Below are 15,172 nucleotides of genomic sequence, written 5' to 3'. Positions count from 1 at the left end.
CTTAATAGCATTACCTGACTGACACTTGATAAAGTTTATCTTGTTTTGAAGTTGTTGAGAAAAATGTTGTCCTTTCATGCTTACATGCTTTTTACACTGAATTTAAACTTTCTAAAACATAGCGCGTCCAGTCCGCGCGGGACCGCCAAAGCTGCAAAAAGGAGACTGAAGTAAATCGCCCCCAGGTCTGATCCATGTGAAATTGCACATTACTTAAGTAGTATGAAACTAGGTTCAACAATTTTCCGTTGTCTAATTGAAAACAAATGAGCTATTATCTAAAAAAAAAAAAAAAAAAAAAAAGGCAAATTTTTGGGCGATTTAAGAACATCGACAATGTATAATAAGTAACAATAAAACTGGAAAACAACAGTGTAAAGAAAACAGTGGTGCACCGCCTTAGATTGACCAGCACCTTAACGGTACGCATATTGAAACACTTTTGGAGAAGTTTTGTCAGAACCCTAATGCTGCTTCTTATGTTAATCTCCATTCTTTAAAGACAATGAGTTCATGATCTTATAGTTGTTCAGGTCCGCTCTTTTATACCTTTCTGAAAGAACTGTTTTTTGTTCTATGTATTGTGCCTTTTGTTACTAAACTTTATGTAAAGGCTTTCACCTGGTAGAGATAATTATTGTTAACAGTATGTAAACATTAATTATCCCTACCAGGTGAATGCATTTACATATATAATGGTACCAAAATAACACAATATTTAGAACATAAAAATGTTCTTGCAGGTAGCCGAAATTTGGAGATAAACGAATTTGAGATACCAAATTTCAATTGTATAAGTAAACTATTATCTTACCCCTTTCATTTAAAAATATATTGCATTTAACTTACTTATAATTAAATCCATTTACTGTGTTCTGATAAAATAAATTTCGGGTTCTGTATATAAATACATTTACCATGCCGTAAGAGTCACGGGGGTAATTTGTCAGTATAAAACAGAACATCAATCAGAAATGTTTAAGGTTCTCATGGGTAACACTCTTAACGTCATAAGTTTCTCCTTCTTGATGAATCTTGATAGTGTTAGTGAGATTAATGTTCCGCACGGGTTTTCCGGAATCAAATTGTCGGAGAAATAAACAGATACTCATTGATTTAATAGGAATGTTAGAACTTAGCACGCTCATTGTGTAGAATTGGGACATGACGTTTGTTAGCCTAAAGGCTGAATGAGAGTCAGCATTATTCACAATTTACCAGCCAATAAAACCTAAGTGGCTGATTTACGAAACATTTACCAGGTTTTAATGGCAATCTATTCAAGCTTTTGGCCAGATTGCTAGCTAACATGATTGGGGTGAAAGACTGGTCTTCGTTTTAATAGATATAAATGCTGACGATTGATAGTTAGAAATGTTGAGTTAGAACTGTTGACGTTTGATAGTTAGAACTGTTGACGTTTGATAGTTAATAATGTCTATGTTTCATATTTCCTTCAGGATTTCAAACATCCTAAAAAAAGGGCGCTCGTCCGGTTCTGCCTTTGTGACAAGTGTAGTCTGATCAAGTTCTGCTCTGTTCGTTTTCAGTCAGTATTTTTTCGGGAAGGACCCCTTTTAACAGTTAACAGCACCGACCAAGTTGAAAGAATAGCAAGTTAGTTATAGAAAATTAGGGTGGTAAGGGTTAAAAGTATTAACAAATATCTAGAACGAAGTATCCAAATACGTGACATAAATTTGTTACAAGAAAGTGATATTTAGTCTCTGTTACTCTATAATTGCAATTCATACACACTTTTTATTCCCTTGTCTCGATATTTAGTCAATTTTCTGATAGTCTAAAAAGAATTTCTAAATAAGGTTAATTTTCTTTGGCTGTGTATCTTTAGATACAGAGTTTTTGCGCCTGTGATATTTTACAGACTCCGGTATATACCGGATTAACTAAATTTGAAAGAAAATATCTTAAATGTATATATATTGTAACCATGGTGATACTAACCGTAACCTTTAGTCAGTATATTATGTATACTATACACAAAATGCGTGCGGACATGCAACAAAAAAATGAGTAATTTTGCGTGCGCTGCAATTGATAATAATTCCGGCCATGCGCAGAAACGGCTGCACCAACTCTGCAATGAGAAACATTCATTTTCTTTCCATGATTCAGTTCTGTTTTGTAACGACTCGTTAACACATTTTAAGCGATTCTTTTGGGGTTTTTTTTTCTCAAAAAGCTATGAAATTTGAGTACTGTTTAAAAGAAATTACGTTGCACAAACATATTGACAAATGACTTTTGTATCATGTCCATGCAATTTACCAATTATATTGTGCAGGAGGGAGTAAATAATGTAAAAAAAAAACATTTCACTTGCATTTTTACCAAAATCTTATACTTACTGCCACTCATATTATCATTTTCAAGTGTCATATATAGGCATTCTATAAAATCTGGAAATTAGATCCCTCGGAAGCACCGAGAACAAGGCAAACAGTGAAAATTGCAGACTCGGTTTAATTGAGTCTGTTCATGGGCATGAAAAATGCAACACTGCCCACGCCCCCTAGCACCGGTTTAAGCAGTATTCAGTCTTCAAATCTGAATGAGTTGAAATCAATGATTCCGAAGGGCCAGAAAATATAACAACACTGAGATGAAGTCGGGGCGACTTTTTACGGCCGCCACACAGCACTTAACACCCGCTGTTGTGAAGTAAATAAAATCTGGAAATTAGATCCCTCGGAAGCATCGAGAACAAGGCAAACAGTGAAAATTGCAGACTCGGTTTAATTGATGCCACACGTGAGGAAATGAACATTTTGAAATGAAAGGCAAGCAAATTACGCATCAAGCAAACTTATGTCTGACTTAAGAGTAGAATTTGATTTTTTCTACGACTTTTGGCCCATCTACACGATCTGATGATATTATATCGTCTGTGTAAACAGTGCGACCAACCCACGTAATTTTTCTGTTTAGTACATATGGAGAACAATGTCCCGAATCAAGTAGCATTTTGTCTATACTTTTCTCATTACTTGACAGATTTCCATTTCTCATTACTTGACAGATTTCCAAAAGATAAGAGCTTCGAAGACAGAAATATGAGCGATATCCTCCGTACTAAACGTCTGCAATGGGCTATCAGTACGTTGCTCAAACGTATTTCGCACAACTGCGCATGTATAAACGTTATATCGAAAAGCAGTTGGACCAAATGAACAAACACAATTTAAGTTTATACGTTATATCTTTTTATCTTTGTTTTTGTTTCTTTTCATGCATGAGCAACGTGTCGTTTAGTCGTCTCTTGAGGTAAATGTAACATCATGTTTTCCCTTGATTAAGAGAAAAGATAGTATATTTAATTGATATTGGGCTTTGGTGACTCCTTCATATCTAAACGTTGTCTCTCAATGACATTTGCAAAACATTTGCTGTAGCAAGAATATTTGGAAAATGACACATCCAGAGATTTTAGAGACGTGCAACTTGAGAACTGCTGTATTCAGTATAAATCATAAATATCGTAAATAATCAAACCACTCTAGGGAAGTCAATGCAAAGTCGTAGCTCATTCCGGTACAAGAATAATTTGACGTTATTCGGTTGTACTAGTGCTGACTCGGGAATTGTATTTTTTAAATTGTAAAGTAATAGACCAACAGATGTCTCAGATATACGAATGAAACTGAAAGATCACTGGTAGACCATTGCCTCGCCGCGTTGTACGGCAGATTCAGTTATATAACCATGTCATTTACACAATCAAATATTTGCATTTAGTAACCCATACTATTGAAGAGATTTCTTTTATACTTCGTTTGCCACTGACATACATGTAGGAGGGACGGTCGGAAAATATCCGGAGTTTTCATGCTCCTGTCTTTCCACGTGCAACTGCTACCTACACATACTATACATGAGCGAAACTATATCATCTATTAATTGGTCAGTCATATATAGTTAGAATTCATTAACTCCTTCAACTGGCAATAGTTGTCCCACCATACGTGCAGCCCAGACCTTTCCCACTTCGACTTTCGTTTCAAGAATTAAAAAAAAAGGCTTTCTGGAAACACGCGGCTTTGATTTCAGTTGTAAATCGCTTACCTCGGCATTAGGTCCGCTTCATAGTTTATAGAGGTAATGACACAGCTCAAACGAAGAAGATAAAATGTTTATAGACATACGTCGGTAGGTGGGTTATTTTTGGAAACGGAATAGATAAATGCTTGAAAAAATAATGAACGGATTCTGACAAAACACAAGAAAATGAATCCAGATAAGTTCCGAAAGCCAATCGTATATTAGTTTACACTTATTACAATTTTTCTTTTAAAATTACCGCTGCGTAAAGAGGGCGAAATTATTTCAAGTTCGAATACGCAAAAACACTATAAAATACTAAGATAGAATCTGTTGATTGTATATGGCTGCGACAATAAAAGAATAATGTCGCGCCACTTTCTCAGTTACCGTAAGGCGATGAAATATTTATTTTTACTAATGTCTCTTTCTCCCTCTCTCCCCCTCCCCCTCTCTCTCGTACTGAATTTTTACTTTCAATAAAACCAAGTTTGTAATGTGTGTAAAGAGACTTTATGTTGAGGTTTTCTCCAGATACGCAGGCAGATATTATAACAGCATTTAATAATACATTACGCTATCCGGATTATATTCTTAATACGGATAATCCGTTTTTTGGTCAGTTTGTGGGTACTACTTATCCTAGGGAGCTTCAGTTAATTAAAACTAACAATTCGGATACCGATGCTTCTTTTTTAGATTTTACATCTCTCTATTTATGAAAATATTATCCATACCAAAATTTATGACAAGAGGGATGATTTACTTTTTAGTATTGTAAATTTTCCCCATTTGGATGGGGATGTACCTCAGGCTACATCTTATGGGGTATATATTTCTCAATTAATTCGGTTTGCCAGAGCGTGTAATCATGTCATGCATTTCAATGAACGTATTCAATTCATTACAAGTAAACTTCTTCAGCAAGGCTACCGTTATTACAAATGGCGTAAATATTTTGCTAAATTTTACTATCGTAATTCTGATATAGTTTTAAAATTCAATAGTAATTTAAAGACACTTCTGCGAGGAGGTAATTCTAAACCCGATTTTTATGGAGTGTGGTTTACAAACTTCGTAAGATCTTAGGTCATGGTAATTTTCCATTACATGTAAAAACGGTTACGAACCAACTGTTTTGAGACATACCGCATGTTGAATGTTCAACCCGTTTGCAGTTGGACGCTACGCTTCCCTCTTTGATTGTGTCTGACGGAAGAGGGGGAGGACTCTATGATAAGCAGTTTTTAAATCCTACCAGGACTAAACTGTTTTGATATCTGTTTTCTGGCCTGTTTCGTCGGGCCCTAAAGGGTGTTTCTCTTGTTGCTCTGTCTTCTGAAAAGGCATTGAGTACATACGTGTTTGGTTCTAAAGGGTTTTTTTTATTATATATTTATACACGAGCATTTTTGTGTTTTACATGCCATGCCTTTTTGTTTCCATTACGTGTGTTAGAGATTCACCTGGAGGGGATTACTTTTTATTTACACTGTCCCTTGTCTGGTCGGGGTAAGAGTGAGGTTGGGTGCGCGCCATGAACCGGTTTAAGCTCTCCAGTAGTGTTTTTGGCACTGACAGTTCCAAGGCAGTGCCCCACTGTGTTTCTTTGTTTGTTCGTTTTGTCCTAATGCATTTGTCTTTATGTGTGTGTGTGCGTGCATGTGTATATGTGTGTGTGCTTGTGTTGTGCACGTCCGTGTGCTGTGGATTTCGTTTTGCGGAGGCTGCGTTTTCGGTTCCTTTGCAATCCGTCTTTGATATTTGTCTTTGTTTTTTTTTGTTTTCTTTTAAATTCAAAATAAGTTCAATAGAATCAGGATGGGAAAATATTTATTCAAACATTTAAAAACAGTGATTAAATATAATTTTTCATAACTAAGTCTTGTATGCTTCGCAAAAATGAATATACATGTATAGTAATTGCATATTCAATGCTCACTGCAATAAAAAGCTTATTCAGCATTATGAGAATTTAAGTGGATTCGCAAAAATAATGTACAATGATCAGCTGCTATATCTTTTGTCAAATCCGCAATCACGAGTGGCTTCTGTGATATAACCAATTTAAAAATATAGTTTTGTTTTGATTCTAAATAGAAACTGATTTCAACGCAAACAATACGAGGTATATACTTCAAAAATCCATTTATGATATAGATGTGTTCGAGGAGTATAAACTGGTTTTCCCGTGTCCTTCATATACAATACAACACCTTATTAGTAAAACATTAACAAAAACATATGAAACAGAAAAAAGAAAAAAGTAATTTTATAATTAACAAAAAAAAGAGACAAGAAAAAAACAACAAACATACCAGTAAAAACGGAAATGGTAAACTATCGAGTGTAAAATTTAATAAAAATGCACAGTTCGTTCACATGACATTTCATAATACCTGAAAAAATGTATCCTGAACCGCCTTACGTTATCAATTACAATAAATGGTCACTTCAGCATCTTAACTGTCATACGCCAGTTTTGGGATAAAACCATCTGCATATTGCCAGACAGATACTGTCTGTAAACTATAAATCCCTGACTTATCTATGACAAATGCAGCACCATGTTTTAAGTTTCACTAATATCATATACATAGTCGCATCAAAAAATAGGGTTTTTTTTTTATTGCAGTCAGTACTTCTGCTGTCATCAGGTGCTTACAATATAACAGTCATTATTACGAAGGTGGATGTCGAAACTGCGTCGATGGAAGTCGAATGTCGAGACCACGATTATGAAGGTCGAAACTATGATTATGAAAAACCAAACGATAACGCTTTTCCATCATCGAGGTTTCGAGACTTGAACTTTCGCACTTCCATCGTGACTTCGACTAACACCATCGTGGTTTGGACCTTTATCGTTGTGTATTTGTGATTTCGACTTTCACGGTATTGAGTTCAGAAAAATATGAAGGTCAAAAAAGGGAACACATTTGTTTACCCAAGATAACATTTAATTTAAATGAACTCAAATTTAAGCTAGACATATACTAGTATTCTACTTTTGGCTGAGTTGTCTGTCCATACAATAATGAAATTGATATGTTAAAATATACGACACTCTCAATAGAAACATATTCATTTTATGGATAATTTCAAACTATGACGTATGTGTTCATTATGGAACCGATATTCCTGCCTAGTGCTAATTGTTTGTCACACTACGATTTTAATTGAGGTTATGATTGCTGATATGGAAATATGTTTTCTTCTTTGATCTTTGTTTCTAAGGTGGCATCGTTGCAAAACAATTTGATCCATGTATACACTGTATATCAGCTATGTTGCTTCACACCATATCTTGACAAATTCTGAAATTCAAAAGTCAAAACTTACAGCGATATAATTTAATCAATCCAAGTTAGATTTAAGATTGTATGCATTTGTAACTGAAAAAGGGTTATACATTTTTTGATTGGTTGTGTAGCAGGTTTTATCATCGCAAACTGACTAGAACATTTTTAAGTTCATGATTTCTTAATGTAACTTTTAATTTCCTGAGTTTGCGAAAATTTTAAGAGAGATTATACATTAACTGTTATATAAGCGGCTCTGTCATACATGAAATAAAAACACGAAAATTTGAGACACAACAAGAATTAAACACATACTTTACCACACATTTGTCGGGAGGCAGCCTACATGTAAATTTACTGAAACCTTAAAGATGTAATAACAATGATAAAAAATGAAACAAAGGAAAAAGCAATTTTTAAATAGCTACCTTCGTAGTTAATTTTACCATCACCATCAACATCTGCCTGCTTCATCATATCTTCTAATTCCTTGTCTGTCAAACATTCTCCGAGCTTCTTCATGGCAGTTCTAGAAGTTAGATTTAGAATTAATACGAGTTTAAAACTAATTACAGCTATAACAGTCTGATACATCCTGATCTGAGCCAGTGTTCCACACTGTTTGATTCGACTGACCTGTGAAAATGTTTTTCAAAAAATGAGACTTACCATTCTTATGGTCTCTAGGGGTTGTATAAGGACCGTTATAAACGTTTTTAGATATCTCGGATAACTTCCAAGTAATAGTCCATTTAAAAATTAAAGCAACACAACAATGAATATTGTAGAAATTTTGGCTTAGTTTCTTACTATTTTATAGAAGCCGCTGGTGAAGAAAATTCTATGATAATCTCTGTAGACACGTCATTCCTGATCGAATCTCTCACGAGAAGCTACTATATGTTTTTGCGTCTTTGGTATGACGCGGCCGGGGCAGACTTGACACACTCAAAGCTGACGCTCTACAATTTGGCCATCATAACGGTTTTGTGCATAATTGTTGCGTTTTAATGCTAACTTAGATATCCTGACAGTTTCATAACAAACCGTACAAAAATGTGTTAAAATTACTGATATTTACAATAGACAATATCTGTTTAAAAAAAAACAAAAACAAAAAAAAAACAAATTGACAATAAATTCGATGTTAATCAATTTCTTAAATATTTTCTATCGCCTCTCCCTGAGCCGGTTTCAGTGATGTAATAAATAAACGATTTTCCCTTGTATTTCAAGAGAAATGAAGAGAAACCTCTGTTTCGGAAATGATGGACAGTAAATGTCAAGAAACAGTTATATAAAGACAGTTATCAATAGTATTAAAATAAAACCCTAGTTTAGGCTGACCAAAATGTATTTTAATCATATCAATCAGCAGTTTTGTACATGAGATTTGAGCAAAGGCATTTTCAAAGTTGATCAATTGTTTAAATAATTTTATTGCTCTCGTGAAATTCAAATTCAAATTCATTCTATCAATAATTAGAATTTGTCTTCTTTTTTCAACGTTTTTTTTTCGGGACATAAAATCATCAAAGTGATTGTTATGATATACTGATTCAAATGCTAATATACACTTTCGCCCTCCCTCAAACCGGAATGCTCTATTCTGCATCCATTGATAAAATATGCTCTATACATGTTAAAAATTTAAAGGACCAATGCCTTTTCACCGATCCGAACGTTTAAGAAACTAATACATACCTCAATTCCTTGGCATCAATAAAACCATTTCCATCTTTGTCAAACGTTCTAAATGCTGATCGAATGACTTCTTCCCTGTTCGTAAAGTCGCCGTCACCTTTAGAAAAAGAACATAAACATTGTTTTTATTTCGTAGATCGTTGTTTTCTAGATCTAGTTGATAGATATTCGGAGAGCTTCGTTTAACACATACTTCCGTTATAGTTTCTGATTGTTGATGGTCTAATCAGCGGTGTTTCGCTTTGTCCAATTTTAATACCTAAGTGCTGCCAAAGGCTTAATTTATACATTCTAATCTAAATATCACATATCCTGCATATATTACAGGATATCAAGAATACAATATTTTGCAAGTATGGTTATATCCTCGTACAATTTAGTATTAATTCAATACCAATATTAGTTATATCAAAGTAGCATAGTCTTGAAATGAAAACTTAACCTTTCTAACAAGTGTAATAGGAACACTGTAACATATAATGCACATGGACGTTTCTAGTGGTGCCATTTTAGAGACACTTTATTTTATAGTGTCACTCATCCGCATCGTTTGGCATCAATGTCCAGAATGTCGTTATACTCTGTGTAGTATAAGCATAAAATGAGCATCAACAAGGTATATAAACAGACAGAAAGACAGACTTATACATTCTTTCAGTTTAACCTGCAGTAGAGATTACCTGTATTGAGCCTGACCCTGCTTAGAATTGTCACATTAACGTCCGACCGTTGGAATTTTATGTAAAATGACCATATATTATATACCTAGACGCAGTCTAACATCGTCAGCAACCAGTGTAAATGTCAGCAAAATTATTATGTCCCTAATAACTAAGTAACTAACTAACTTATATGTTAAAAAGTTGATGTCAAAAATGAGTAAAATGAAAGTTCTGTCTTTTGATTGTATACATAACATAAAAGTATTTTCAGCTGAAAATTTAAAAAGAAAATCCGAATCTTCACAAAGTTTCGAAACATAAAGAAATGCTAAACATATATGCAAAACTAATTAGTAAAGTAAGTGTACAAACTGATTTTCGACAGCTCTGTTTGCATAAACGCATAGAACTCCTGAAATTCGATTCGTCCATTACCTGAAAATGAAACATTATTGTAATATTATTTTATGGTATGACTTGTTTCCTAAAGTAGTAGTTCTGATTCAGTATACTAAACAAAAGTTGCTGATACCATAATTTAACTGAATTAGCCATGACAAGAACACGGACTACACTGCATGGTCGTACATTTAGCAAAAACACACCACCCAGAGAACATGATGACTTAACTTAGTTAAAAACTATAGCATGACCAAAGTAATCAACAGAATCAGGAGCCTTATTGTCTTAAAACAAACTCACAGCGTGGTCATAGACATTGCGTATTAGATATCTTTCAAGAGAGATATGGTGTATTCGATACATTTCAAGAGAGACATGGCGTATTCGATACCTTTCAAAAAAGATATGGCGTATTTGATACCTTTCAAGAAAGATATGGCGTATTTGATAAATTTCAAGAGAGACATGGCGTTTATGATACCTTTCAAGAGAAACATGGCGTATTTGATACCTTTCACGAAAGGCGTATTTGATAACGTTAAAGAGAGACATGACGTATTTGATAACTTTAAAGAGAGACATGACGTATTTGATACCTTTAAAGAGAGATATGGCGTATTTGATACCTTTCAAGAGAGACATGACGTATTTGATAACTTTCAAGAGAGATATGGCGTATTTGATAACTTTCAAGAGAGACATGACGTATTCGATACCTTTCAAGAGAGATATGGCGTATTCGATACCTTTCAAGAGAGACATAGCGTATTTGATACCTTTCAAGAAAGATATGGCGTATTTGATAACTTCAGAAGTATGCGTATTTAGATAACTTACAAACGACAGAGACGTAATTCGATACTTTCAGAGACGATATGCGTATTACGAAACCTTTCAAGAGAACATAGCGTATTGATAGCTTTCAAGAAAGATATAGCGTATTTGATCATTAAAAAGATATGCGTATTGATAACTTTCAAGAGAGACATGGCGTTTATGATACTTTCAAGAGAGATATGGCGTATTTGATAACTTTCAAGAGAGACATGACGTATTCGATACCTTTCAAGAGAGATATGGCGTATTCGATACCTTTCAAGAAAGACATGGCGTATTTGATACCTTTCAAGAGAGACATGGCGTATTTGATACCTTTCAAGAAAGATATGGCGTATTTGATAACTTTCAAGAGAGACATGGCGTTTATGATACCTTTCAAGAGAAACATGGCGTATTTGATACCTTTCAAGAGAGACATGGCGTATTTGATACCTTTCAAGAGAGATATGGCGTATTTGATACCTTTCAAGAAGATATGGCGTATTTGGCGTTGATGATACCTTTCAAGAGAAACATGGCGTATTTGATACCTTTTAAGAAAGACATTACGTATTTCATACCTTTCTAGAGAGACATGGCGTATTTTATACATTTCAAGAAAGATATGGCGTATTTGATACCTTTCAAGAGAAACGTGGCGTTTAATTGAGATACTTTGACTTTCAGAGAGAAATGGGGTATTTGATACCTTTCAAGAGAGACATGGCGATTTGAATACCTTTCAAGAGAAACATTGTGTATTTGATACCTATCAAGAGTGACATCTCGTTTTTAAACCTTTCAAGAGGGACATGACGTATTTGATACCTTTTAAGAGAGACATGGCGTTTTTTAAACCTTTCAAGAGAGATATGGCGTATTTGATAACTTTCAAGAGAGACATGGCGTTTTTTAAACCTTTCAAGAGAGACATGGCGTATCTGATACATTTCAAGAGAGACATGGCGTTTTTTAAACCTTTCAAGAGAGACATGGCGTATTTGATACATTTCAAGAGAGACATGGCGTTTTTTAAACCTTTCAAGAGAGACATGGCGTATTTGATACATTTCAAGAGAGACATGGCGTATTTGATACCTTTCAAGAGAGATATGGCGTATTTGATACCTTTCAAGAAGATATGGCGTATTTGGCGTTGATGATACCTTTCAAGAGAAACATGGCGTATTTGATACCTTTTAAGAAAGAATGACGATTCTACTTCTAGAGACATGCGTATTATACTTTCAAGAAAGATATGGCGATTGATACCTTTCAAGAGAGACATGGCGTTTATGATACCTTTCAAGAGAAACATGGCGTATTTGATACCTTTCAAGAGAGACATGGCGAATTTGATACCTTTCAAGAGAAACATGGTGTATTTGATACCTATCAAGAGTGACCTCTCGTTTTTAAACCTTTCAAGAGGAACATGACGTATTTGATACCTTTCAAGAGAGACTGGCGTTTTAAACCTTTCAAGAGAGAATGGCGTATTTGTAATTTCAAGAGAGACATGAGTTTTTAACCTTCAGAGAGACATGGCGTATTGATACTTTCAAGAGAGACATGCGTTTTTGATACCTTTCAGAGAGACATGCGTATTTGATACATTCAAGAGAGACATGGCGTTTTTTAACCTTTCAAGAGAACATGCGTATTTGATACCTTTCAAGAGAGACATCGGCGTATTGATACCTTTTAGAGATATTGGTACATATGTAGTATATGTGTTCTGCTTAAGCGGTGCTAGGTCGTGATAGGTGTTGACATTTCTTACTTCATGAACAGACTAATCAAAACGAGTCCTCTATTATCTTTTTGGTTGAATTTATACTTCCAAGGATTGTTTTAAGGCTTTTTAGACTGGAAACCTGCAGAGAAATACGTATTTGATACCTTGCAAACAACATGGCGTAATTCGATACTTTTAAGAGACAGGGCGTATTGATACCTATTCAACAGAGACATGTCTTATTGATACCTTGCATCGAGCTACGGCTTGTTGAACATTTCGAGAGAGATTTTGTGTATTCATCCATTTTATGAGGGATATTGTGTTATTTATCTACTCTTGAAACATGTTGTTTATTTGATCTATAATTTAAAGACAAATTTTGATATTAATAAAAATTTGTCACCTCCACATGAGAATATGGTAAAGTTATCATTCCGTGACGTATATGGTGTAAATAGGTCATTGTGTGCCTAATTCTAAGTGTAACAGTGGCTTCTTAAATATAGCCACTCGTGTTATAAGTAATTTCCATACCCAAATTTCTTTAATAGAGATTAATATTAATAAGCTTGACGTATGCTGCCATAAAGTAAATAATCAACTCTTCAGAAGCTTATACGTTACCGTTAACATCGAGTGCTCTCATGGCGTCTGAAACCTCCTGCTCTGTAGGACTCATACCTAAGAACTTCATTGCCTTGCCAAGCTCCTGCGCCGATATAGATCTGTCATTGTTTGTATCGAACATTCGAAACAACTCAAGTATTATGTAATGTATGTATCCAGCTCAAATACAAAGGAATTTGAAATTTAATGTAACTTGTATTTAGCTCAAAACAGGAACTTGTAAGATTTATGGTAACGTAGTACTAGTCAAAAAAGGAACTGTACGATTTTATGTAACGTTGTGCCTGGCTCTAAAACAAGGAACTTGCAAGATATAAGGTAACATAGTTCCTAGCTCAAAAACAAGAACTTTGCAAGATTTAAGTAACGTAGTTCCTAGCTCAAAAACAAGGAACTTGCAAGATTTATGGTAACGTAGTACCTAGCTCAAAACCAAGGAACTTGCAAGACCTAAAAATTAGTTATACCTAGACGAAAAACATGAAAAACTTGCAAGATTTAGGTAAAAACTAAGTATTCTAGCTCAACATAGAACTTGCAAGTTTGAGGAAACGTAGTATCTAGCTCAAAAAACATAGAACATGCTAGATTTTAAGTAAAGTAGTTCTAGCTCAAAACAAGGAATTGCAAGATTTAGGTTAAGTAGTACTTGGCTCAAAAACAAGAGACATGGCAAAAAAAGTTACGTTGACTAGCTCAAAAACATGTAAACTTGCAAGATCTAAGTAGCGTTTCCTAAGCTCAAAACATGAATATTGAAGATTTTAAGGTAACGTACTCCATAGTCGAAAAACATAACTTGCAAGATTTATGAACGTAAGCCAGCCTAAAAATGGAATGCGCAAGTTTAGGTAACGTAGTTTCCTGCCAAAAACCTTTGAACTTGCAAGATTTAGGTAACTTAGTCCCAGCTCAAAACATGGGAACTGATAGATAAGAAAATTCAGTATCTAACTATTAAGTACTAGGAACGTAGTAAAAGACTCTACATAAAATTGTATTTAGATGCTAATATTAAGCTTCTTTAAAACTGAAATTTAACTTTTAATTTTGAGGCTAATAAGCTAATTATTTTTGCGACCTTTTTATGGAAACGAATACTAATAATTGAAATCTAATACACCTTGGCAAAACAAATAAGTCTATAAGCTTTCTCAGCAAGATCTGCTACATATATTTATTAGTATACATTAATTGTTCAAGGGAGAGAGGACGATAGTATGGATGGTATGGAGCAAAACAATACACTATAAAATGCGACAGACGTTTCTGATTTTTTTCCCTCTTCAACGAAATATAGTATTTCCTTTAAAAAAGCTACTTTTAATACACATAGTTAATTTATTAATATGATTCATTCAAACGTGATTTGTGTCAAATAGATCGAGAAAATACATATATTCTAGTTGTAATGACAACGAAAGAAAAAAAAAACACTTTTGTTTTCCTTATATATATGAACAGCACAGTGAATGCTCTACAGTTACTGTAGCAGAGTGAAAATATGCAAGAAATGTGCAAATAAACGTTTCACAACATCTCGGTAAAACCGTCATTGTTCTGTTTTCTAAATATTAGACATTTAAAGAATGGTATGAAATGTATAGACAACGAAACAATATGAGGATTTTTTAACTATTTATGTATTAATAACATGTTTCTCGATTCGCTAAGAATTACCAAATGCCAATCTAGCTGATGAAAAGAATATAGTTTGTCTTCTGACTCGCATTATTAAAGCATCAGTTATGAATAGACGAGTGAGTTTTAACGTTTATAATTATTTTATAATAAGTTTATTATTTTCCCTGTGTTCACGGAATATTGCGAATTCTAATAGGCTTGCCTCTGTTAAA

At 34.2% G+C, this 15,172-nt stretch overlaps 1 protein-coding gene across 1 annotated transcript; it reads right to left on the bottom strand.

Annotated features, from left to right (window-relative positions):
• Positions 1–5,872: 5,872 nt before the first annotated feature.
• On the bottom strand, positions 5,873–13,450 carry LOC128549831 (uncharacterized). The gene is made up of 5 exons (XM_053527498.1): positions 13,314–13,450; positions 10,100–10,162; positions 9,066–9,162; positions 7,790–7,890; positions 5,873–7,376 (listed from the first exon to the last, which is right to left on the bottom strand). Exons 1-5 carry the CDS (start codon positions 13,435–13,437, stop codon positions 7,345–7,347), a joined length of 417 nt encoding a protein of 138 aa, XP_053383473.1. The 5' UTR covers positions 13,438–13,450; the 3' UTR covers positions 5,873–7,344.
• Positions 13,451–15,172: the final 1,722 nt, after the last annotated feature.

The sequence above is a fragment of the Mercenaria mercenaria genome, chromosome 16 (genome assembly GCF_021730395.1).
Source record: "Mercenaria mercenaria strain notata chromosome 16, MADL_Memer_1, whole genome shotgun sequence".
Taxonomy (NCBI): Eukaryota; Metazoa; Mollusca; class Bivalvia; order Venerida; family Veneridae; genus Mercenaria; species Mercenaria mercenaria.
The sequence above is the reverse complement of the archived record's forward strand: the minus strand, read 5'-3'. Positions and strand labels throughout refer to the sequence as shown.

Bases quoted from the DNA above. Each gene is read 5' to 3' on its own strand.
- LOC128549831 (XM_053527498.1), bottom strand. From the start codon at position 13,437: ATGTTCGATACAAACAATGACAGATCTATATCGGCGCAGGAGCTTGGC. The intron at 9,163-10,099 runs GTTTGTACACTT...CTTTTTCTAAAG, and splicing joins AACAGAGCTGTCGAAAATCA to GTGACGGCGACTTTACGAAC. The intron at 7,891-9,065 runs GTATGTATTAGT...TCTAACTTCTAG, and splicing joins ATTGATGCCAAGGAATTGAG to AACTGCCATGAAGAAGCTCG.